The sequence below is a fragment of the Thunnus thynnus genome, chromosome 13, assembly GCF_963924715.1.
Source record: "Thunnus thynnus chromosome 13, fThuThy2.1, whole genome shotgun sequence".
Lineage (NCBI taxonomy): Eukaryota > Metazoa > Chordata > Actinopteri > Scombriformes > Scombridae > Thunnus > Thunnus thynnus.
Window position 1 is genome coordinate 27,042,010 of NC_089529.1, and position 26,893 is coordinate 27,068,902.

Below are 26,893 nucleotides of genomic sequence, written 5' to 3' on the forward strand. Positions count from 1 at the left end.
TTGTAGGTGCTCCTTATATGTGTTGATATGCGTTAGTTAACCCTCATATCTGCTTTTAACTACATGATAGTATGTTATAAACATATTTATTAATGTATGTATACTGTTTAAAAATGTGTTCATAATCAGTTATAGCAATATGATTATTGGTAGTCAGACTAATGTAATCGGTTACTTTCTTGCTGTGGTTGTATGTCTGGACATTCATGACTGTTCGCAGTGTACTGGCTGTGATGGTTTGTGCTTTCTCTGTGGCCATGTGCGCTTTGAGAACAGTGACTGAAGTCAAAATGGTTGACAAGTCGCCAATTGAGCCAAGCCCTACAGAGCTGTGATGACCTCATTCTCTGTCTCTCTCTGCTCCATCAGCTCCACTCGTTGACCCCGAGTGAGGAGCGAGCTGCTGAGAGGAACTGGCTCCCTCTGCTGGAGATGCCTACAATAGCAACGATGTCAAGGGTCCCAGGAACTTAGACATACTGTATGAGTCTCCCTGCTTTTAACCAAATGCATGCTGGGATACACTCCTGCAGCTGAGGATATTTAAAGGGAAAAAAGAGTGCTTTTTTTTTTTTTTTTTTTGGAAGAACTGCACATCATTTAACATGCATGTGATTACTGAAAGTACAATAGTGGATTACTCAAGAGTAAAGTGTTTAAAATACCAGGAAAAAAATATGTGAAGAAAAACAGATAAAAGAAGGGAACAAAGAGGGCAGCAAGCAGATATTTAGGCATCCATGTGTTCATTCTTGATTCTGTATATGACACAAAAATATTTAAACTCAAAGGTTTTCTATCTTTTTTGGGCTTTCGACCACATCTCAGTCTTCATTTAGCGAGTAGCGCTGCCTCAGAGGAGATGCAGCTGAAATCTCTGAAAAGCCGTTAACGTGACCATATTGCGTAAGAGATTTTGTTTATTGTGTAGTTTTTATCATGCTGTAACAGGTATCTTAAGTAAAAAAACAAAACACATGCACTTTGAAATGACACATTACTGATTTTAATCGCAATCTATCACAGCTGAAACATTTCTCATTGGAGAGGACTGAGGCTGTGTAGCCAGGCTAACAACCCAAATCCCCTTGAACTGAAATATATAGAAAAATTCTTTGCATACGAAAATATATTTAGACTATCTATTTGCAGATTAGCGCCAACCAGTTAATTTAGCTCAGCATACAATTTATTCTCCACTGGAAAAAAAAAAAGGCAGGGTTGTCAACCAAGCATGCTAAACAGTGATGAGATGGTTCACCATTAGCTTGCTAACATGGTAAACACATTTAAAGGCACTTTAGATCCCATGCTAGTGAAAATATTTTACATTCTTCCTACAGAAATTCAGCTCTGTGTCCACTGGGCAGCTCTTTTCTGTCTGTGGTGTTAAAGGACATGGCTGGCGATTTTTCTATATTTTTCTTATTGTCAACAAATCTCATGTGCAGAACCAAACCAACAATGAATTAATCTACATACAAGTATTGTTTGTGTATCCAAAGCCTTACACATCTCACACCTCTGTGCCGTAGACCTCCGTTGTTGTCCAAAAACTATTAAAAACACGTCATTGAGCCACACCATTGCACTGGGTGACATGTTCTTTCACCACAATGAGTTTGAGTATGTTAGTTTGTTTAGAAACGCTTCCAGAGACTAGTAACAGCGATCAAGTTTTCAGTCTCTGGACAGTAGTTCTGTGTTACGCAGATACAATCTCTTGACTTTGTGCTACATTGTATATTGTAAATAACCTCTTGACTTTGTACTGATGTTATGATATGTAGCACAACAAGCTAGGGAAGCACTGCAAAGGGGTCTACATTCCTATTTATGCTCAGTCGTGTCTGCCTTACAGGAACTACTCTCCAGAGACTGGAAATGTCATCACTGTTATTAGTCTTTTGGAGCCGTTTCTAAACAAACCAACGTGCCCAAACTTTGTGGTGAAGGAACATGTCACCCAGTGCATTGGTGTGGCTCATTGACGTGTAGTTTTGGACAACAATGGAGGTCTATACAGCACAGAGGAGTAAAATATAACAGGCTTTGGATACACACACACACAATACTTGTGAGGAGGATTAATTTGTTGTTGGTTTGGTTCTGCACATGAAATTTGTTGACAGTAAGAAAAACATAGAAAATCACCAGCCTTAAACCAGTTCTCGTACATGGATCTGTAAATTTTACCTGATCAACAACCTGAAATTATTTATAAGTAAATTTAAGTAACAATTTGAAACTCATCCTGACTGCCAGCATAAACGTGGTGAAAGAGAATTTAGCCTGACACATAAGTTGAATAGACAAAGAAAGCCCCAAGTTGACATAGAAAAACAGCAGTTTATATCAGCCAACCACAAATAAACGCTCTTTTTAATGGCAGCAGGAAGGTGAAACCATCGCTGTCTCTTTAGGTTCCACTAGTTGAGAAGATTTTTTAGGTTGTGTGGCGCTATAATAAATAGAGTGTAAAGTCAGCTAGTTTCAGTGTAATGTTTTTTTGTAAACTTTCACAACCAAGCAGCAGATCAGCTGGTGAAACAGCCTGCAGCGCCTTAAAGTTGAGCTCCCAGTGGAGACACAGCCTTCAACATGCTTCATTAAGTAAAAAGCCTGAACAGAGAACCAGAAAAACTCAGAAGAAAGACTCAATATACAATTTACATAATATTGTGCTTTAAAATGTTCATCCGCCATCATGAAATCACCATAAATCATGCTCCAGTTCCATACATTCAACAATCCACCCATCAACCCCGCTGTGATGCATCACACTCATGGGAGTCGATGCAAGCTTCTGCATAGCCTCTCATGGATGTGAGACATCACGCAGCCCTGACCCAGATCCCACTGTCATATACAAACACGTCAAAGCTACATAAACATACTCATGCACCTCTGAGACTATTACGACATAAAACCTCAAAATAAAAAACGATTACACAGTTGACAGATATTACCATTTAACAGAAGTAAAGCAAACAACCCGATCAGAACATTTTTCAAATGTTCGTTAAAACTGTATTGCAGAGGTTCTGCTCTACAGTTATACTGAAGAAAATATTCATTAAGTGTGCCCATCTTACAAATATATATATATATATGTACACAAATATTTACATGCAGAGTAGCAATCATGGTAACACATCTCCTTCCTTATCCCCTGGGCTAGCATGGTTGTGGTGGCTTTGTGGAGAACCTCATGCTACATGCTAGGTGGTATTGGCCTTGTCAAAACTTGCATTAGTGACAACTGGAAGATGAGACGGCACTTTTTTGATAACTTTGGCTGCACTTGGTTCCACATTAGTGCGTCATTTTCCCCCTCAGTGATCCCATAGTGGTGAAATTCGTGATGTACAAAACGTGAACCCTCAGCGGCACGATGTGATGTTGTCAATGAGCTGATATTTACAGTAGAAAATCCACAAACTTAACTTAACATTTTAAACTTATGTTTAAAGTCACAACTGACTAACGTTTGTAGGTAGGGCTGGGTATCGAACCTTGTTACTCTTTTGGAACTGCCAAATTCATCCGTGACACCAAAAATCATAAACAGTCATATACAGATAATGACACAGAATTTCAGATTTATAATCTTATATATATTTTGCCAATTTTAAAATGTATTTTAGTTACAGAACCTATTTTGTTAAGAGACAAAACAAGGTTTGCAGAAAAAACATGCACATTTTTTTCAAAGTAAGGTACAATGTTTATATTTCTTTTAACTTTTTTTTTTTAATTCAACATTTATTGATACCCAGCACACCTACAGCGTCTAGCCGGTACGACGTCACGCTGTGGTGAATTTCCTTTTCTTCACAGAAACCGAAACTCAATTTCACTTTCACAGACGCATTTTGAGGATTCCCCCTTTTTGATTTGAGGGAAGACAGCATCCCTGTGGAACCAAATGCAGACTTATTGCAACGTCTGCCAAGTAGGGATGGAACAAATAATCGATACAGCAATATAGAGCAATATAAACGCCTGTGATACTGAGCCAGACGTGTGTCCAGAATGTTTAACAGTTCTGCTTTGGCGTTGTGCCTCTTCTTTTATCTCGTCCATAAATTTTTATGAAACTGAAAGCTCTTTATCATGCAGGCAATAAATACACACATTCTGCCACTTAAGGGATTTTTTTCCCCTCTTCAGGCACATATGTTGTAATGTATCACAGATGATTGTCTTGCAGTATATAACAGAATCATTTTTGATTCCATCGTGAGCGATGTATCGCAGTTCCCAATCCTACTGCTGAGTATTAATACTCTATTTACTTTGTCAAAAAAAAAAAACTGAAAATGCATTTTTCATGGAAATATTGTATGCTGTTTTGGTGCTTGACTTAAAACATCTTTACGAACATTTATTTTATTATTTCTCACATGACATTTAATTCCAACTTCTGCCTGAGCGGTATGGAAAGCAACCAGTTAACGGCTAGTTTAGGACACAGACAGTATTTTACTTGGTTAATTGTAATGTCATGTTTGATGGCAACCGTAGGTTAATCGACCCGAATATAATAATGAGGGTGAGAAAGGAGAGGAAGTGTCTGTTCATGCCAAAATTGTTATCTCAGCTCTGATTTTTACCACAAATCGTCCGCCGTTCAGTTAAAGTCTCGCCCGGTTCAGTTGTCATGATTGCTTCATTACCGCCACCTGAATCCATCACACAACCACCTGGCTGTAGCATCATCTAAAAATATTTGGTCTTTGATTATTGGATTTGTACCCTGTGACCAATGATTTGACCCAATTATCCCAAATTTAGAAGGGGAGAGGGGGGATTTCAACCACCACCGACCCTGGGAGCCCTGAGGATGAGGGAGGGGAGGGGAGGGGAGGGGGGGACAAGCATGCAGGGTGGGATAGCGGGTGACGTCTGGGTCTTCTTGTTGTTCAATCATTCCTGTCGGAGAGAAGCAGTGTGTCTTTAAGGGGTTGTAATGATTTCCTGTTTCGAAATAAACAAAACACAGGTACAGTTGTTACATCCTTGTTCAAATAATGAGCCAATAAGCTGCAGTGAAAAAAAAACCAAAACGTGTCTGTCTAGACATTCTGCAAAATTAAAAATGGCAGGCGGACAAATGTTCAAATTTGGGACAGTAAGTGTGTCGCTTAATTATCTTCAGTGAAAATTATGTTCAGTCTTGGCCATTATTCCATGTTTACTGTTAATAAAGTGCTGTGATAACAAAAGGGGAATGTTAAGTTTCTGACAAAGCTACTTCCTGGTTCAAATTTCAGCTACTGTACTTATTTTTAAAAAATGTGACTTTGGTGACTCCTAGTGGTGTTATTTTAAAAAAAGACCCTACATGCAGTGTTGCAAACAAAAATTCAATGAAATAATAGTTTGAAAGATGCTATAATCCTGCTAAAAGAATCGACACATGCATGACTTTAGATTAGATTTGTTTGAAGTCTGACTATTCGCCCCATCAAAACCATTGTAAAGAAGTGTCTGGTAATGGTGTTACCTTGCTGTGTCTCTTAAATGAAACTGAAATATTACAACTGATAGGAATGACCACAAGTACTAAAAATCCTAATGAGGAGCATAAATCTTCAATTTCTGTTGAACAGCCCTTGTGCTGCATTTATGACGTGTAGGAAATAAGAAAATTCTGACTCAGAATTTCCTGTTTCTCGCCTCAGAGACTTCCGAAAGTAAGATGTCAGAGTACACAAGATTAGGATACAAACAAGATACTAGTGCTGCAGTACAGTTTTATCATTGGTTTTACACTCAACCTTATATTTGTAACTATCAAATCTTCACAGTATCTCGCTGTGTTATTTGCTTTTAAAGTATTTCATACATAAATAGAAAGTCTTCCACCATCAAATCCTACTTGAAGTGGATTTTCACTTTCAATTCTCATTTGTCAATAATGCAACAAACATAAAATCATCCTGTCTCGACTGTATGTTGCAATAGAGAGATGTACATCATCCCCAATATTATACAGTTACTTATGAATAATGTGACACAAAATATGAATTTAAAGGTATTGAATTGCAAGTTTCCATCCCAAAAACGTACAGCAGTGTGTGCAACTTTTTACCACAAGGAGGCACCAGTTCATCTGATTACAAATCTTACTCACCAGTTACAACCAAAGCTGTGTAGACACGGAACTAGGGATGCACTAGTACTAATCTCACTGTATTACTGGATTGTCAGCTTTTACCAGCATGTAAAACTGTTTGAATGGCACAAAATCCGTTCAGTAGTTCAGTGTTACAGCAGCAACAAAACTATTAGTCTGTCACTCAGGACGATTGACAGTTATCAATACGCAGTAAAATGCGCCAAAATTTAATGTCACATTCATCTCATAATGTTGCACAAGTGCATCTTAATACGTACAGTTCAAGTGATTCATTTTTTGTTGTTTTTTTTTGTTTGTTTGTTTTTTTTTTAAGGCATTTGAGTAAGTATGAAAGCAGAATGCACAGTTACTATAAAAAACTGAAATCATTTAGTTTAATTTGATTATTGTTTATCATCTTCATGCAAAGAAATGTAGGAGTATTAAAATCTTTGCAGCAGTAAGAGTGTGTGTGTGCCTGTGTGTGTGTGTATATAAATCAAATTTACACCTCAGACTGTACATGCCAGCGCTCTTGTCCAGAACATTTAATATTGCTACTGTTTTTTGGAGGGTTTTTTGTCTTTTTCTTCAGTAAAATTTCATCCTCCTTATTTGAAGTTTGTCAGAAACACTGTTGGGAATGAGGTATAATCAAAAATAAGTAAATAAATCATAGTATTATGTTGTATGATGTGCTAGAAACTCCTCACTCTCACTCTGACCTCTTCATTACTTTATTATGTCGGTGTGGAATGTAGTGCGACTCGGTGAAGCTCGTCTGTTGTACCAGCCGGCTGAGAGAGAATTTAGCACAGAGCCTCTATCGCCAGCAGGTTTATCAGAATTAGTCTGTCTGTCACTGCACAAACACTAACAGCAGCAGTGCTGAATGTCTGCTGTGTCATTACAACAAACTTTAGTGATGGTGGGTCACATGACACCTGACACCAAAATCACTCAAGTGTCCCCAGTAAAGCGTTCACTCTGGTGAACTAACATATTACCACATGCGATGTTGAGCTGTACTCAGGTTATCTCCTTCAAAATAACCTCTGCTCCTCCTCCCTGCTGACCTGTTTGATCATCTCTCCGGTTCTCTCGATGACGATGGTCTTGGCTTCTTTCACGGGTGAGGTCATCTGGTAGTCATCGCTCAGCAGACCGAGGATGGGGTACTGGTTCCTGTACCTACAAACACACACACACACACACACAGAGTCACAGTCGCTATGGTTTAACCTGGATTTATACTTGACATCAGGTGTATCATACATGATTATATTCTCCACAGTAACTATGTTTACATTGTTTCATCCACTTTGTTATACAAGCAAAGGTGAAGACTTGTTTCATTTCTAAATATGAGACTATTGCCATACGTTTGCTGTATTTATTTTCTGTTATTCACTGATAGAGGCTTGGAAACAACAAACAAACAAACAAAAGTTATATCTCAGTGTTTCTCATCAAATTACATTGTGTGTATCCTACACTAAATTTCAACCATCAGCAAAGTATTTCATACTGGTTAAGCCTAAATGTATAGTAAGGTAGGGCTGCAACTGACCATTAATTCCATTATTATTATTGATCTGCTGGTTATTTTTTGTTAATTAAAAATTTGGTCCATAAAATATCAGAAAATATTGAAAAATAGCAAACGTAACATTTTCAAATTGCTTCTGTCATCTGACAAATTAAATCAACCATCATGTAAGACAAGAACAAGCAGGAAATTCTCACATTTGAGAAGTTTGAACCTACAAGTGTTTGGAATTTTTGCTTGAAAAATGACAAATTTACATCAAAATAAAATGCCAATTAATTTTCTGTCCATCAACTAATTGACCAAACATGTCAGCTCTGTAGAGATTGTTAAAAATAAAACTGTTGTTTCAAGTATCCGTGTAAATTCAAATTGTTTGCAGTGGTGTTTGTACCTCTTGGTGATGATGGTCTTGGTGACGCTCTTGGAGCTGTCGTTCTTCTCTTGCATCAGCTTTTTGATCTCCTGAGGGCCACAAGAGGTCAAAGGTCAGCAGGATCAGAAAGTAGCAGAAACAGCAGGTACAGAACATCTCTAGTGTGAATAGTGTTTCATAAAAATGGCTATTATGGCATCTTTTGTCTGGTCAGATTCTTATTTACTAACTTTTTCATCGGGCGGTTCCAGATTTAAATCATAATTTTACTATTTTTTGACTATATTTTAGTTTGACAACATTTCACATTTGAGAACTTTGACTTCTTTTGTGGAAATAAAGGCCTTGGTAGCTGATTTTTGAAAATTTTTGCAGCTGTGCCCTTTTTTAAAATCACTTTAGCCTGCAAATTATTATTTTCATTATCGATTAATCAACAATTTTCTCAATTAATTGTTTTGTCTATAAAATGTCAGAAAATTATAATTTCCCAGAGTCAAAGTTTACATTCTCATGTATGTTGTTTTATCAGACCAACAGTCCAAAATCATCACATTTGAGAAGCAGAAACTAGATAATATTTGTCATTTTTGCTTAGAAAATGATTATAAAGATTATCCGATTATCAATATAGTTGCCAATTAATTTTCTTTTGCTTCAACCAAAACGTGCTGCTGCAATGTGAGTGTGAGAAATTCTAACACAGGTATGCCATGCCGGCACCATGTTGTGACAAATACATTCCTGAGGTTACCAACTGACAGCTTGCTGCAGCTGGTGTTGTTCAAAAACAAACAAAAAAATGTCAGAATGCTGTTTGACCTGAAAGGAGAAAACTAATTAAATAAAGACACAAGCCCAGAGGGTGAATGTGTGCATTTCTATATAAACAGTAATATAAACCACCTGGCTTGGTTTTCATGATTTATACACTTGACTTGCCGTAGTTGTGTGCGCAGCTTTCCTGGGTAATGAGGGATTATTACTAACGTTTCAGGTCTGCTCTCCTGCAGTTACCTCCACATAAGAAAGACTGAAATCTGTCCAATTTGGCAGGTTTGGAAGATTTACGGAAATACTCAACAGGTTTTAACCACAGAAGGTGATGATATCAGCCAGGCAAGTCCTCACTAGACTAAACAGACGTCTTCGGTTGACTAATTAACATGAGAAACACTTTTCCAAATTAGTATTTTGTCACAGACCTCCTCCTGTCGGGAGATGGTGGTCTGCCGCTGATCCAACATGGCGAGCAGCTCTGAGATCTTCAGCTGGAGACTCTTCTCCGAGGAGGAGGATGATGACCTCTCGGTGGTGATCTCCGTGTGGATCTTTGTAATCTGGGACTGGAGGGAGGACGGTGAGCGACGAGGGACAAAATAGCAAAAAGAGATGTATGTAAATGAAGGTATGATACATTAAAGCTGTTCTTAGCGGATCTGTTCTACAAGAGATAACTTCTGTCTTCCCTCTTAGTTCTACTTTATGTAATGTTTCAGAAATCATATGTTCAGTCAAGTGAATTTTGGATATACAGACCAAAAGTATGTTTCAGAGGTCTTTACAATCTGTGCTACATACACCCTCCTTGGATAGGGAAAAACTAATTTCTAACTTTGAGGACACACACATCACACAACTGTTCTCCAGTGCACAATACTTGCACTGAACCTTTTCGTTATCTTGCTTCCATCAGGATGTATTTTGTACCACCTTGATGAAGGCAGGATAACGAAAGGCAGGTTGGTGCCACCTTTATCCGGTCCTGATGAAGGAAAGATAGCTAAGAATCTTTGTTGAGTGAAGTAAGGCGTACTGGAGTTGTGCAACATGTTTGATGGAAAAACTTTTCTATACTTTTCTTGCTGTAATCACTTGTACTGTTCATACTGACCGTTAGAAGAACCCTTCCTTATGCACTTTCAATGTAAGTGATGGTGGACAAAATCCTCAGTCCTTGTTTTGTGCAAAAATGTATTTAAAAGTTTATCTGAAGATAATATGAGGCTTTAGCTGTCTGAGTTAGTCAAACTCGTCGATATCAAAGTCGATATCTTCCAAAGTTACAGTCTTTTTAGTGCAAAATTCCCTCCTTGTGTTTCCCTGGTGAGCAGCAGTGGAAGGATTGTAACAAAAAGATAAAGAATTTGTACTAAAAAAGCTTTAACTTTGGATGATATCAACTTGATTTGACTGATTTGTATGGCTGAAACTTCATTTTAGCTTCAGAATTTTCAGATTTTTGCACAAACTGAGGTCTGTGCATTAAGAACTAATATTCAGACTGATTGCAGCAAATGGTTCAACGACAATATGGGCACCTGACTATTGTTTTAAGACAGACTTGAAAAATTGAGAGTCTGTCCTTTTAACATCCTTTTTTTGTTCTCACCCGCAGCCTTTCTATCTCCCGGTCTTTTTCTTGTCTCATGGTGCTAAGCTGATCGTTGTACTGACGTGACAACTCCTCTGTTTTGATATGCAGAGCGGAGCTGCTGGCTTGGCCTGACTGCTGTGGGACGGAGAAGACAAAGAAGGAAAAAAAGGAAGAGAAAGATTTAAAACAGTTGATCATCATTACATTACCTGCCTCTTAATTTTTTATTTACATCTTCTTGTCAAGACTAAAATGTCTTTAATTGACTGGATCAGCGAACAATCCAAACTTCGTGTCAGGAGGCAGAAATACAAAAGTAGTTTTGGTGATAGTCCAAATCACTGTGGGTGACAAGCTATTAATGCATCAATCTTTTTGAAATGTTTGGCTAAGTCTGCACATGGCAGAACAGTTGTTTTTTTTTCATATTATTGCAGGCTTGATCATCTTATTTAGCAGTCATGTGCGCTTTGATGGTAATCTTGATACCGATTGATTTATTTCACTAAGAAGAAGAAGAGTTGGCATGTAAACTGAAATGTAACCACAATCACTGATCAAAGAGCTGAACAGTTTTAGCTGCCTGCACCTGAATGATTAGTATATTTGTTGATCATCTGAGTGTATGTATGTGTTGGCTCACTGTTCTGACTCCTTTCATACAATTGCATAATCGAGTGTCCGCCAGCTGGTCTCAATATTAGACTCAAACACATCAACGGGTGGTGCGCTACCTTCTGTCGCAGCATCTCGTTCTCTTTCTGCAGCACTCTGATCTGGCCCTCCAGCTCTTTGATCTTGAACTCGTGGCCCGAGTCGGTGCTTCGGCTGCTCAACAGCTGGCTCTCCAGGGAACGCTGGGCGGCAGTGGTTTCCTTCAGAGACAGCTGGACAGAGAAGACGCGTACACACAGAAAGTCAGAAACACACACACACACACCTAAACAAAGCAGCAGAGGGATTCACTGCTCTCTTCGCTTGACCACTAATTTCACTAAGCTGAAAAAGCTAAATGAAGCCACTTACAAATCCCTAACTTTGAAATAAACTTATGTGTAAAGATCTGGTTTTGCTGGGAGGAGTTTAAAAAGGGCCCATTATTGATAGTTGACAATATAACCATTTTGTGTTAAAGATGTCTGAGTAAAATATTAATAAAGATGACAATAACGATGAGTAACAGTAAATTTCAAACAGTTATTCACTTTTAAATTGTTTTAAATATCATAAATTATGCATAAAAATAGTTAAACATGAATAAAAATGCTGCCAATACAACATTTATTGCTGTTGTTTAATGCTCTGAAATTTAATTTTGGATAATTACCAACATGATTGCCAATACTGATACATGATAAACAGATATTAGACAATAATATCAGCCCATTGATGTATCAGTTGGACTTCAGTGTTGATCAGAGAGAAATAAACACAAACACAATATGCACAAATATATATATATGCTCCTGTAAAACATATATTTGAGTAGGTAAGTGTTTCTCACAAATACAAAAATGTAGACCAAGACAGAATATTGATGAAAAACAAGCAAAACTTTGGTCCTTGTGAGAAAAAAGGCACTAAATAACACATAATCTATGTGTAATAAACTATTACCTTCATTAATACTTGCTGGCAATTAGGTATTTTACTTATAACAGTCAATTACTTTTATGTTGCACCCTAAAGTGCTGCCAGTTTTCATCCGAAATATACTGTCACACTTAACTCAAATTACTAACACAAGCACACATCCAACAACATTAAAGATTGACTTTGAATTATGTAACTGTTAGTTCAGAAACATTAAAGCCTAACTTGACTGTCATTACAGTAAATTGTTACTTAATCTTCATTAAATTTGTTATACTTAACCCCTAATACATTTAAACACACAACTACATACAGAAACACATTTATCCCTGCACATTCATCCCTGCATTCACACACACACACACACACACACACACACACACACACACACACACAGGAGTATTGTACCTGCAGCTGTCTGTTGTTTTCTCGGACAGCCTCGAGGAGGCAGTCGTACTGCTGAGCCTGGTCCGCCTTAAAACTCAAATCTCTCTCCAAAGACTCCTTCTCGCTCTCCAGACGCTGTGACGGACACAGACGTGTTCACAGAGTCATATTTCAATAATAACAGTTGAAATATTCGGTTCATGTATGTTAAGTGCATATTTCCTGTCTATCCCTGTCAGATATTTCCTCTTCCTTCCCTCTCCATTGTTGTTCTTTGTGGATTTTGTCTCACATATCGGTGAAGTGGTGTGGGAATTTGTTCTTGCGTTTATGTTATTTTTATGATTCTGTCTTTATCTCTTTTTTATGTCTGATTTAGAAAAATAACCATTGTAAAATAAAATAACAATTTGTCCCATTTTGTTTGTCTCAAATGTTAATTGTTTCTGTTGAGGAATGAAGGAACACAATAAAACGGACTCCACCACAAGGCATTAACACTGGCAATAATAAGCTGTTATTATCTAGCCTGAAGCCTGAAGCCTGTACGCGTCTGTTATCATTTAAAGCGTTTAATTAGGACACATTAGAACTGTGAAAATCTTGTATGTGTTGTGCACGCTGTGGGGACATTCTGTTCTCACCTGATACAATCTGGAGCTGTATGTACACGTTTTATGACCCACTGGTTGTTATGTTGTTGAATTTGGTCGTTTTTGTTCAGATACAGCGAAATACAAAACAAATATACATATATATATATATATATAGCAGGAGCTGCTTTCAAAATGCTTCAAGAATATCACATCTAGAATTTTCCAACTCTATGTTCAAAATAGGAACTTGAAGTGAGTCTTTTTCAGTTCTGTAGGAATTTTTATAGTGATCGACTACTCAACTTATTGTTGCAGCTCTAAAGATTAGAATGTAAAATACTTAAAATTAGTGCCAGCCACAACATTAAAATGCAGCGTACATGTTCATGCATTGGTAATAATAATCCAATAATAACATAATTACAGTCTGAAAAAGGCCATTCCGCATACCAAGTATTATTTCTTGTGATACTTGATATACAATATGTCACTACACTACACTAATCCAATAATAGCATAATTACAGTAGAATTTTCCATCTCTATACTCAACATAGGAACTTGAAGTGAGTCTTTTACAGTTCTGTAGGAATTTCACTATAACTATAACAAATCAATCTTCAAGCTCTACAGATTAGAATGTAAAATACTTAAAATTAGTGCCAGCTACAACATTAAAATGCAGCTTACATGTTCATGCATTGGTAATAATAATGAAATAATAGCATAATTACAGTAGAATTTTCCATCTCTATATTCAACATAGGAACTTGAAGTGAGTCTTTTGCAGTTCTGTAGGAATTTTTATAGTGATCGACTATTCAACTTCTCGTTGCAGCTCTAAAGACTAGAATGTAAAATACTTAAAATTAGTGCCAGCCACAACATTAAAATGCAGCGTATGTGTTCATGCATTGGTAATAATAATCCAATAATAACATAATTACAGTCTGAAAAAGGCCATTCTGCATACCAAGTATTATTTGTTGTGATACTTGAAATACAATATGTCACTACACTACACTAATCCAATAATAGCATAATTACAGTAGAATTTTCCATCTCTATACTCAACATAGGAACTTGAAGTGAGTCTTTTGCAGTTCTGTAGGAATTTTTATAGTGATCGACTACTCAACTTATCGTTGCAGCTCTAAAGATTAGAATGTAAAATACTTAAAATTAGTGCCAGCCACAACATTAAAATGCAGCTTATATGTTCATGCATTGGTAATAATAATCCAATAATTACATAATTACGGTCTGCAAAAGGCCATTCTGCATACCAAGTATTATTTCTTGTAATACTTTAAATACACTATGATGAAAAATACTTCTGCACTTTTTCTTAAGTACAATTTTGACTGCTTGGTTCTTACTTGTAACAGTGTTTTTACATTCTGGTATTACTATTTATACTTTAAAAAAGGATCTGAATACTTCTTTCACTGCTGCTACATACTCAAATCATACTATATAAATATAATATAATAAAGAGGCAGAATAATGAAGAAATGTTACTAACCAACTGTGCTTTTTTGGTTGATTGGCTGCTTGAAGCTGCTGACCTGTTTGCTCATTAGTACAAATATTTATTTTCTACCGTCACCATGGAGTCAAACTGGAGGTTCAGCTTTGTAAACTGACCTGTAAAGAAGCCAATTCACCTTCAATATTCAGATTTTTAAGCTCTGTGTGTCGCAGGGTGAGATGTTTTACACTCTTACCCGCAGGTCCTCAGACATGTGGAGGAGCTCCTCTCTCAGACTGCTGAAGGTAGACAGCAGCAGACGCATGCTTTTATCAGCAGTGAGACGAGTCTGACAGAAGAAAGAAAGAGGAATTAACACCAGAAAAGCACGTACAGTGACATGAAAAAAAATAGCTTGAACACACACAGTAGAGCACTCTTCAGACAAAGACATGCAGATAAAAATAGAGAATTACTTCCACTATGAGTCACCAGAGTTGGACATTTTTCAATCCTGTACGTACAGGCTTTAAACAAAGATGTTTTTTTTACATTATGTAGAAAGTGTTTAATGGCACAAAGGTGTTTTTTTTTTCTTTGATGCAAAATTTTGTTAGTCCTTCAACGTCAAATATCCTGCTGCATTCACGTCATGTGGGAAGGTAGCTATGGGATACGTTCCCATGGTTACAGCCTGCAAACATCCTTATCAGTCAACTCAAGATAACAAAAGCTTAATTGCAAAAAATTGAAAAATTTCCTGTATATCACTTTCTTCTTCACATAGTGGTATAGTTCTTATCACCGCTGTGTTTGCTCTTCAAACATGTTAAATTTTTGAGAACAATTTATTAAAGCCATTAGAAAAATGCCAGCTTCTTTGTTGTAACTGCCAGAACAGTAAATGATCAAAAGGATAAATGTATTGTACAGAGTGCCTTTTATCACCAAAACTGTATTTTTGAGGACAGTTTGAGGCCAGTGTTATGTTCTGATTTCTAGGCAGGTATCTAGATATCTCTCACATACAAACTATCACATACTGATTTAAAAATAACTAAACTTTAAAAACAAAGCAATTGAATAATAGATAAACACACACATTGAGGGAACAGCTACAGCTAGTTAAAAAGAGTCTTAAAAACAAACAGAAAAGAAGAAACTCCTGTGTGTGTTGCTTGTATTGCTGTAAGTGAAGACAGTGAACGTTGTTGTTTGCAAAATATCAACTATTTCTTCTCTTAGTGCGTTTTATAGATAACCTCTTCATGATGTCAGTGTGATATAAGAAAACGAAGCTCAAGGTTTTAAAATACAAATGTACAGACAGCAGCACACATGATGTTAGAAATTATTATGAGAATAACTGTATCAATTCAGTATTCAGATAAGTGTTTTAAACTTGCACAAAATGTAATCTACAGTAATAAAGTTTTATTTGATTGATGATTAAAAACACTCTCACCTGCAGCAGGTAGCGGATTTGTTGTTTGGTCAGTTCAGTGGTTCCTTTGGGGATCAAAGCCTCCACCTCCTCTCTCTCCACCTAAACACACACACACACACACACACAAATGAATAACATCATACCTTCTCTCTCTTTGGATGATTTTCCATAATTAACTTCCTCTTGTTCTTGTGAGAAAGTATTCAGCCCCTAAAAACTCATAGAAAAATACTGTTCGTCTGTAAGAAATCAAACAATGTGAGAAAATATTCCAGATGTTCAATGTTTATAATGAAGCAAGGTGAAGGTTTTATATTTTTCATCCTGTTTAACATCACCTCTGATTGTTTTTATATTTCATCTCATATTCTTCATAAATTATATTTTAAAACTGATTTAACTTTAAGCTTTTGTTGTGTCTGTTTTCCACTGAGCTCGGTTCAGATTTATTCACCAGATGTGTGTGATGAAGGTTTGTTTCTCACCTTGTAGTCATTGCTGGGATCCAGCTGGTGTTTCCTGTAACACACAAAGAGGAGGAAAGACAAACAATGAGGAAAGCAGCATGACTGGAGAAAACCGAAGAAAAGAAAGTGACAGAGTGTGTGTGTGTTTGTTTGCAGGGTAAACACAGTGAGCGGTGAATGGGTGAATATGTGAGCATAGAAACACTGTGGGGCACTTTGGACAGGAAGAACTGGATCGCTCCTGATGGCACCTTGCATGGCAGCCTCTGCCATCAGTGTATGAGTGTGTGTGTGTGTGTGTGTGTGTGTGTGTGTGTGTGTGTGTGTGTGTGTGAGAGAATGGGTGAATGTCAGCATGTATTGTAAAGCGCTTTGAGTGGTCGATAAGACTAGAAAGGCGCTATATAAGTGCAGTCCATTTACCATATACAGTGACTCACAGGTCATAAAGTCAACAGGGTCAGACACTGAGACAGTGTGTGTGTGTGTGTGTGTGTGTGTGTGTCTGCATGTGTTGAGTGATTGAGATCACCGCATGACTCAACTGGGTGGAAACCAGAACAAAAAACACCTTGCTTTCATAAACTGTAACTCTGAGTTGTATCTCATTGGCTGACTCAGATCACCTGACCTGCGGTTCCGATCACCCCCCCCACTGGTTTCCTGTAACTACTGCACCTTCTGCAGGGTTTTCAGGTGATGTAATGAGTATCAGCAACAGTAATTGTTAACAGCCAACTGCCAAAACTGAACATACAACTTCAGATTTATCATCTTTGATTGCCTGACCTGCACTACAATCGCGGTTTGTCTCGGTCTTCTTATTTGGAATTGCTTTTCTTTTTTTGCCAGGTTGCCATGTGTGCAAGAAATTAACGTTCCACTATATGATTCACCACTAGACTTCCATAACGGCACCTGCTGTTATGTCTGCAGAGGAAGTGTGAGCAATGAGTAAACTGAGGGTATTATGAGGGATAACCAAGCGAAACTCACTTGGTGAATGCTCTTGTTGGAGCATGCAGTTAATGATACTAACCAAAGCTGCCAAACCCAGCGTCTATCTCCATGACGATATCCCACGACTGTTGTCTAGGACTCTACTAACCTATATAATAAGTAATTAAAGAGGTTATAAGTCTATAATTAAACCAGACTGTGAATGATGTCATTGTATAAGAGTCTGTTCTTCAATGTTATGAGATTTGTCTGTAGGTACGACAAAATTTTGCAGCACTGAAGAAAATTCAGTTTCTAGGAGGATTAGTGCCTCATGTGTCTGAGTCAGTCTGGCTTTAGTTAAGTACTCAAAGTTAAGATATATTGTATATTTTTATGCAAAGAAAATACATTTGCATGCATGAGGTTAAATTAGATACAAATCATTAACATAATGTTGGTTCAATACCAACCAATACATACATATACTGTAATATTATTGCATGCAAGAAATGTTTTTAAAGTGAGTTTGTGATTATATATGATGATATATGATTATTACAGCCCGATTGATACCTGATTTTTGAAGCTGATACCAATATTGACGTTTGAGTGTTAAAAGTTAGCAAGTGCTGGAGGCACCATGGTGACCTAATGGTTAGGGCGCATAGCACATAACCACACCGTCCACGGCTCAACCTGCTTTGCATGTCATATCCCTCTCCCTTCCCCCCTTGTTTCCTGTCTCTACATGGTCTGTCAAATAAAGGCAAAAAGCCTGGAAAAAAAAAAATCTTTAAAAAAAAAAGTTATTACATGCTCTCTGATAGAAAAACTGTAATTTTCAGTTTCTAAATGACCCAAAATATATTTTTGACATGTCTGTACTGACGTTTTGCTTCTTATCGGCTGATTTTAGCAATTTACATTAACATTATCACAAACATATCCATATTGGCATGTATATCAGGCGATAAGAAACAAATTGTCAGTACAGAAATGCTAAAAATATACTGTGTTTCATTTCATATTTAACATTTTTTAAATTTAATATTTAACAATCACATGTCAATGTTTATTTGCTGTCTGCCCACATACCTTGATATGAACATAAACAGAATATATTGTGATAATATTTTGCAAATGACTGTCATGGCTTTACAACAGTAGCTCCTCACATGATCATTGTGAGAAACATGGATATGGATATCAGACAGGTACAAGCAGTCATTGTTCCTCTTAAGTAGAACAATTAATTAGATTTAGAAAATTATCCGCAAGTAAGAGCAAGAAAAAGAACAGCATCAGAATGACCGAGAATCCCATCTTTCTTTCTTTCTTTTTTTTGACTTAGTTAAAAACAAAACAAACAAAAAAAAAACTCCATGACTCCTCCTCTAAACTCTGACTTCTGAAAAGTGTCAAGTGAGCAAAGAAAATAATCACAGTAATCACTCATCCTCTAAAACTCTTTCTGGCACAACAGATGCTTTAACACCTGCTTTTTATCAAGTACACAAACAGCTGCAGGACCTCTCAGCTATCTGGTGAAATTCTCTGGCGAAATCATGGTTGCACCCAACCTGACCTTGATGTTGTCAAGCTTGGACAACAAAGAATTCACTTAATACGGAAGCTTAACTCTTTTAATGTCTGCAACACTATTTTATTGACTTAAACGTTCTCATTTATTTGCTGGTTTATTGTTTTGTCTGAGAAGGTCAAGAACAGCCTAAATGATATTGTTAATGTCAGCTCCAAGATTACTGGAGTCCAGCAAAGAGTCTTGTGCTCCCTCTGGGAGAAACATGTGGCCCAGGAAGCAAAAGGAATCATCAGCCAATCAGACGATGTTCTGTCCAGAGAATTCACTGTAATGCCTTCAGCCTGCCGTAATAATGCACCCCTCAGGAAAACAAGCCACTAATCTAAGTCCTTCATTCCTTCTGCTATCAGGCTGCTAAATGCCGACAGTAGTCATTTTGAATGAATGCCACATTCTTTTAAACTAGCTTCTCATCTGGCTCCTCACGTTAGCCTGCGTTTACAGGGTGACCAGAGTGTGTTGCTGAATGTTTCATTCCTTTAAACTTATGTGAATTATTTCTGTTTTGTTTTTGCATCAGCCTGCATGTAAGGGGGGCGACCCACAGGTGCCAGAATGTGTTTGCTGCTCGCGTTACTTGTGCCAATGTGCTGATGTGTTGTCTCTGACATGCTGCTGCTTGCTGGTGAGTTTTTTCTTGTGTGGACTGGGTAAACTGTAGAACTGAATTGCCCTTTGGTATAAATAAAGTAATCTGTCATCATGTCTGTTTGTCTAAGAGAGAAGGCAAACACATTAAACCGTAACTTCCTCTCTGATGCTGTATTACAGTGGTTGGCAACCTTTTTGGCCGGTGTCCTCTTAAACACTTTGTCATAAGTTAGATATGTCTATCAGTTGTGATTTTCTTCTCTAAATCTCTTAGATCGTTTCATCTAAATATGTGTTGGAGGGTTGAGGAGGTAAAATATCCAGTATTTTACAAGAAAAAAGGAAAGACTAGAGAAATGTCAGAATAAAATAACATGAATTTGAATAGCAGAACGTTATTTTTCTTCTTTCCCGTCCGATTTATCTCCTTGTGACACCTTAGATTTATAGACTTTGATATCACCCCTGTGATTCTGTGAACTTCACTTTACACAGTCACAATCAGTGGCAAAATGGTGCATTCACGGACAGGCCTACAGACTGGAAAAATGACTTCCATCAGCAGAAGTTAGCTTGTAAATACTGTTTCACATCCAACTATCAGGTGTCCTTTGTTTTCAGATTTGCAGCCGACCCCCCCCAAAGAGATTCATCCTGCATGACATCACTAAAAAATGACCTGTAATCATGCTACATCCTACACTTACTGTCCACGGATCTTGGACACGTGCTCGGAGATGCAGGAGTGGATGTCGCAGTTCTTCCTGTAGACCTCAGCCAGCAGCTCGCCAAAGTACCGCGTGTCCAACTTTGTCAGCTGGGGAGCTTCCCTCTGCTCCGTCTTCACCTCCGTCCTGGAGATCCTCTCAATCACCGGTGGCGGGTTCTGCTGAACGACGTTGATGATCTCCACCTCTTCCACCTCCACCACCTCCTCCTCTTCTTCTTCCTCCTCCTCCTCCTCCTCCTCTTCCTCCTGGAGGAAGGAAAGCAGATTTTTAACAACTGTATGTTAATATGTTGTGTCTGAGTGCCGTTTTAATCATGAGAGGAATTTGTACTCTTTATACTATTTCCTGCCTTCTACAGTACGTGAGCAAATGGACATATTAACAGATTAGATCAAACTGACTGTTATGGAGCACAATTAAGTCAAAACTTAAGCCTGTAATTTACTGTTTGCTGCGGCAACGCAGATCTTTTTTTAAAAAAAAAACAGTATTGTTGTTAATGATTTAGCTCACAGATGAACAGATGATCAAGAACATATAATATAATATGTCAATCAGGTGTCAGTGTGATTATTCATTATTAGTGCATTTCTTTGCTGATTACCGCAAGAAATGAGATTACGTGCATAAAGTAATTCCCTCTTCAGCGTCCAGCCAAACAGCTGCCAACATGCATCATTCTTAGGCAGAACACCTGAGCGGCGCCTTCACTCAGTGGCCTCTTTGATGTTTTAACCATTTAAAATAATTACATAGTTGGCTGCCAAAGTAATACATATAGATCCCTGATGTCATATTTCATAATTACTAGAAAAAGGTCCTTCAAACTCTCAATTATTCTAATAATGATCCCTAACAGTCACCTTGGGCCAAAGCTGCGACATGTTTAGTCTGGTTGAGCCTTAAAGGACCACATGTACATTTTTTCTGATTTTCTTTCCAGGTTGCATTTCCTGTCTGACAATTTTACAACAATAATGAAACCGCTGTGTTTGGGTTATCCGTCACAGATAACATCATGCGGGCTTTCACTGTTGGCACAGTTACAACATTATTATGTGCTAATTCAGTTGTAAGTGTAGATTGATTTAGCATGTCTACATTGCACTGCAACACAGCAAAAATGTATATTAGTATTTGTATCATTGAAATTAATGAGTGGTTATACAGCCAAAAAAAACAAAAAAACATGTAAAATCACTGCAATGGTACACAAACTCTAAGACATGTGAATATACAAACATAAGGGAGACATTAAAATACATAGGCCTAATAGATTATAAGATAATAAGAGTATGGGGCTCTATTCTTTTTGGGTCTGGGGTAAGAGCATGTTGAACGGTACAAAAATGCTGAATCAGAGCAGACAAGTGCGTGTGTTGAAGGGAAGTGAAGGGAAAGGATGATTTAGACACCTGGAACCAGGCAACTCTCCTTCCTGCTTTATGTTAGAAATTTGAGGGCCAGTTAAGTTCTTCCATACACCAATCTGGAAAATGCTTTATTTTACAGGTCCCTTAATTTCATACTAATATCCTGGAGTAATTTGCAAGTATTTATATAATAATAATAATAATAATAATAATAATAATAATAGTATAGGGTTTGACACACAAAACTACACACTTAAAACTAAGTATTTTCTGTCAGAAAAATTGTCGACGAACATATTAAGATTTTTGGCAAATCAACAACTATGAACCCAAATATAATGAGTGGGCACTTACTAACTAAACCAAATGAACCATTTTTCTGTTTTTTCTTATAATTTGCACTAAATTGTAAATTGTGAAATGTCCTAAAAATTACCTGTTAAATACCCGCAATTACTAAAAAAAAAAAAAAATCCCAGGAAATTTGTATAAAATTAAAAGGACCTGGACAGTAAAACCTTTCTTTATGGGCCTGGCTTTGTGCGGGGGGGGGGGGGGGGTTGTCCTGTTGCAACAGTAGAGCAAACTGGAAGCTCATTATTGTCTAAAACATGACTGCAGTCTGTAGCATTAAGATGTTCGGGGCCTTGACCAAAGCAAGAAATACAGAATCTGAGGTCCCAGGATCTCCAGCTGCCCTCCTGCACAGTCCACGCTGCACTTACACACTCCACCTCCACGTGATCGGAGCCAAACACACCCATCACCTCCTCTTATCTACATGTAGCAACAGAGTCGAGTCAAACTGTTGTTGCATAACCTGTTATCTAACGACATGCTGAGCTGAGCCGCAGCCTGTGTGTACTCTTCACACAGAGAGAGAGCACCTTCACTCTCTACAAATACCTGTCACATTCTTTGTTTGCTGACATGACAACACCGATATTATTGATAATGTTTGTCTTGTTACTGTTTCAACCTCTTTTTTCTTCTATATTTACATGCTGTGATTCACTTTGTGACAAAGCTGGTTGTTAAGGAGGCACTTTACAAATCATTTCTTCTCGGTCACACCCACCAGACCTCGACTGCCGTCCTGTAGCAACAAGACCATCTCGTCTCTCATCTCAAGCTTTTCAACAGAGGGAGAGAGTGCTATTATACTGATGCAGATTAGTGAATGAAGTTTGGCGCTTCTTTTTTTTTTTGTGAAAGACAGGTTGGTTTGGTTTTTCAACAGGCATGTCAATCAGTTCAGGACACTCGACCTGATTTAACCCTCGAATCTCAAGGACTCAAATCTATCCAAGGGTGTAGCTGTTTATCTAACAACTGCACGAAAGCCCCGAGCCTGTACAGGCTCCTTGTCCCTACCTGTCCCACCAAATGCAGCACATCATTAGAGCTGGTGGGCAAAGTTTTGAGTATAATAATGGCTTACCAATGAGTGGTTGTGAGTCCATAATCGGATACATTAAGATTTCTGTCACATGAGAAAAAAAGCAGGTGCATTAATTTTTTTACGGCATGAAAAACTTCTTCTTCTACATTCATTTCATTATAATGTTGAACAGACGTTACTGCAATAGGACGGCCTGCACAAATGTTGAACTCAGCAAAGCAAAGCGCTAAATTAAGTCATTAATTACAACTTTTTAATGTTGCACTGCAAAAATCTCTTTTCCCTTCAGATAAAGTTTTGACTTTGCACTTAAAATAAAAGAGCATTTATACTAAAAGACATTAGTTATAGACATTAGAGAGAAAACCATAGATCTTCCTGAATGAAACAAGTTATCTGTGTTAAACTGGACACATGAGATGTTTGTGTGTCATGCGATTTAATTTGGTTTTTATCCAAAGAGACATTGGATATTTAAGGAAGATACACCATCCGCCAAAATGTTTTCTCTCAAGCTGTGGCTGTGCAGAGCGGTCCAGCCAGATTCCACAGGAGCTCGAGAGAACATAAGGAGCCAGAATTTCCCAGCAGGTGAAGTTTAGACTGTTGTGCCATCGGAAGGGCCACCATGACCTGCATGGATCCCTGCTGCGCTTCAATATCATGTTCAGTTTCTGTTGACACCGGAGGTGTCGATTCCAATGTGTGGTCTCCTCTCAGGGTGTAATCACTGGTGGTATTGTACAGGCTTGTATTACTGCATAGTGAGATGTTTTTATGATCTTTTGTACAGTATATCACCATTAACAGACACTTTCAATGAACGACTTAGCAAAAATGCTAAATATTTAGTCCTTCCAGCCTCTGAAATGTGAGGACTTGCTGCTTTTCTCTCTTGTGTATCATTGTAAACTGAATGTCGTTCAGTTTTGGAGTGTTGGTCAGAAAAAAGTAAAAATATTCCCAGACATTTTACACTGTTTTTCACCACATAGTGTTGTTCTTTTACAATAGTAAAGTGAATATTATCTGGTTTTAGACTATTGCTGAGACAATATAAGACATCTGAAGACATCACCTTGGGCTCTTGGCACTTTTCACTATTTTAGTGAGTTACTTGAGAAAATAATCATTAGATTAATTGAAATCGAGCTGCAGACCTCCCAATGATCAACAGTAAATAAAAGTATGTATTTATACAGTGAAATCACACACCTGTGGAGTTATCTTAAGCCCAGTGAGATATAGATCTGTTGTGATAAATATAGTGACTCATACTGTAACTCTGGTATCTGACAGTGTGAGGTTGTTTGGTTTATGATCCCGTAGAGGTCAAAGGTCACAGCAAAGACCGGCACTTTTAGGCCTATAATTTTGTTCTTAAACATGAAATGCAAACAACAGGGGAGCGCAGAGTGCAACGGCGAGCGTACATATGTGATGCCTGTGATCACACGGAGGTGGGTGTGTCTCCACGCTGCAGGGCTGTGGCTGCAAGGATAATATGCTCGTCATTCCTTCAGAGAAAGAGAGAGTCGAGATGACAGACAGGACCTGAACCAGTCTGGACGCAAAACAGGTTGAGGACAATGAGCTCGTTATCACCAGACGTACCAGTTCTGACAATGAGACGGTGCTTATTTTAGCAATGCTGACATTTATCACAAGTTCACATTATTAAAAATATGGGAAATATGAGTTGATGCCCTGGAGGTTTTGCAAGAACATCCTTTCAAAACAGACGTCACAGTATATGTAATTATATAACATAATATAGTACATTAAATACCTGGGAAAAAAAAAATCAAGGTAGTTCAAAAGTTCTGTTAATTCAATATTGCTCCAACATTGAGATATTAAAGATAGAAATACCTTGGTAGCAAAACTGTATAGCATAATCTATATCCTCGTGGATTAAGTCAAGTTAGGTCCGTTTTAATAAGCCAAAAATACAAAAATCACATTTTTTTTTTCAATCTGTACAACATACTACACCCTCTATCCCTAGACTCTAGATTTTGATAAGGACAAAAACAGAACGCCCAACCCCTCCTCATAAATATAACTTTATGACCAGGAAACAGGAACACAATATTTCAAAAAAGGTTTAATCGTTTTTTATCCTACTTATTATGTTTTTTTAATATAAACCGGCCTTGAACATCCACAACAAATTTCCTGACAATGGAGCCAATAGCTATCTTGTGTGACAGTTTGACCTGATGGTGGCGCTACAAGACAGACAAAGTGAAAGAGTTCATCCTCTGGAGAGCAGGAATGTGATTTGAAACCTTTCCTGTTTATCTGCTGGTTACATCTTGATATTAATTGTGTGCAAGTGGAAATTTGGGCTGAAATGTCAGGATGTAACCAAACAAAAAGAATAGTTTGAAATACCTTTACATGGATTAAAGTTTAGGTCAAATGATAAGTTTGACCTGATGGTGGTGCTAGAGGAAAAATCAAAAGGTCACCAAAATAATTTGCAGTAATCCTCAGTGGACTTTGAATTTCATGGCAGTCTGACCGGTTACAGTGTCCAGATATGTTGCAAACTGTTGTATGAGCAAAAACAATAACAGACTGACCTACATCACCGACATCCTCTGCTGCTTGTGTGGCAGAAATAAAGAGCTATATTCCATATTTCATAAGGAAACCTCAGAAGAGAAATCATAGAAATGTAGGAACACATTTTAAGCTCCCTGGTTTGAAAAACTGACTTGAAGGACACAGAATCTGCGCAGCTGTAAGGATGAAACTGTGCTTGTTTTGTTAAGGTTGGAGGTGGTGGTGGTGGTGTTCATTTTCATTTTCGGGGATCACAAAAACGCCTCCGGTCGACTCTGACGCGAGTTTAATAAGCAGGTAACCTGCAGATGCTAAATTCCAGGGATCCTCTGCAGCACTGAGCTCATACTGCTGTGTAGAATGTGTGTGAGGATAACAACGACCGTATCATGATAGGTTAGTGGTTTGAGTTTCAGCACAGGAGTGTGTGTGTGTGTGTGTGTGTTTGTCTTTGTAAGGCAGACTGACCTAGAAAAGACTGAGAGCGCAGAAAGAACAGAGCAGCACTGGGTCAAAGTCTAAATTGAGTCCTAAAAACATTATTTTCCACTAAATGAGCGTCTATCTTAAAACAACGAAGGTTAATTCTGGTTGCGTCACTAGAAAAATAAAACTGTATATTAGAAGATTGATTTGAGGTGGAACAAGTTGAAATAATCTTATATATATATGAAGAAAATAAAACTTGAGCTGAATCAATTCGTTGATTATTTAATTAATCATCAATGCAAAACTGACCAACAATACTTCTGATAGCTGACTAATCATTTAAATAAGTTATGAAGCTTCTTTAATGTGAGACTTTGCTGCTTTGCTCTTGCTTTTATATAATTAAGAATTAAATAATAAAACTATTTTAAGTTATTAACGTGGGCTCCGAGACCTTGTAAAGGATAATGAAGATTATCATCAGTTGCACCCTAAATTAGACGCTTTTACAATATATGGGTTTGTTCACGTACAAATCGTTTATCTTATGCTGCAATTTCCAGACTTGTTCACATAAATAAGTCTGTAACTCTCGTCACTTGTTATGTTTACTGGTGTAATCTGACATTAACGGATGGAAGAACTACAGCGAAACAACAATATATGAGTTTCATCTTCTTCTCCCTGCCTGGAGGTCAAACCTCTGTTAAACGTGATGAGACATCAGGTGTTTCAGGTATACACGATCTTGTCAAATGAGCTCAAAAAGCAGCATTTTCCTGTTTCCGGCGTCTCCGGGATAAAACAGCTGACTGATCTGGTTTTATTTTACTTCTTACAGGCTGTGAAAGGAGCATCCCAAAAG

General features: G+C 37.7%; 1 protein-coding gene across 1 annotated transcript in view; it reads right to left on the reverse strand.

Annotated features, from left to right (window-relative positions):
- Nucleotides 1–2,663: 2,663 nt before the first annotated feature.
- pof1b (POF1B actin binding protein) overlaps nt 2,664–26,893 on the reverse strand; it is a 29,493-nt gene continuing 5,263 nt past the window's right edge. The window contains exons 2-12 of the mRNA XM_067609171.1: nt 20,230–20,527; nt 16,405–16,438; nt 15,938–16,018; nt 14,729–14,821; nt 12,428–12,541; nt 11,161–11,313; nt 10,442–10,561; nt 9,255–9,395; nt 8,068–8,138; nt 7,201–7,315; nt 2,664–4,980 (exon numbers count right to left, since the gene is read on the reverse strand). Of these exons, the coding sequence (XP_067465272.1) occupies nt 4,960–4,980; nt 7,201–7,315; nt 8,068–8,138; nt 9,255–9,395; nt 10,442–10,561; nt 11,161–11,313; nt 12,428–12,541; nt 14,729–14,821; nt 15,938–16,018; nt 16,405–16,438; nt 20,230–20,527 (1,241 nt within the window). The 3' untranslated portion in view covers nt 2,664–4,959. The remainder of the gene's footprint in view (nt 4,981–7,200; nt 7,316–8,067; nt 8,139–9,254; nt 9,396–10,441; nt 10,562–11,160; nt 11,314–12,427; nt 12,542–14,728; nt 14,822–15,937; nt 16,019–16,404; nt 16,439–20,229; nt 20,528–26,893) is intronic.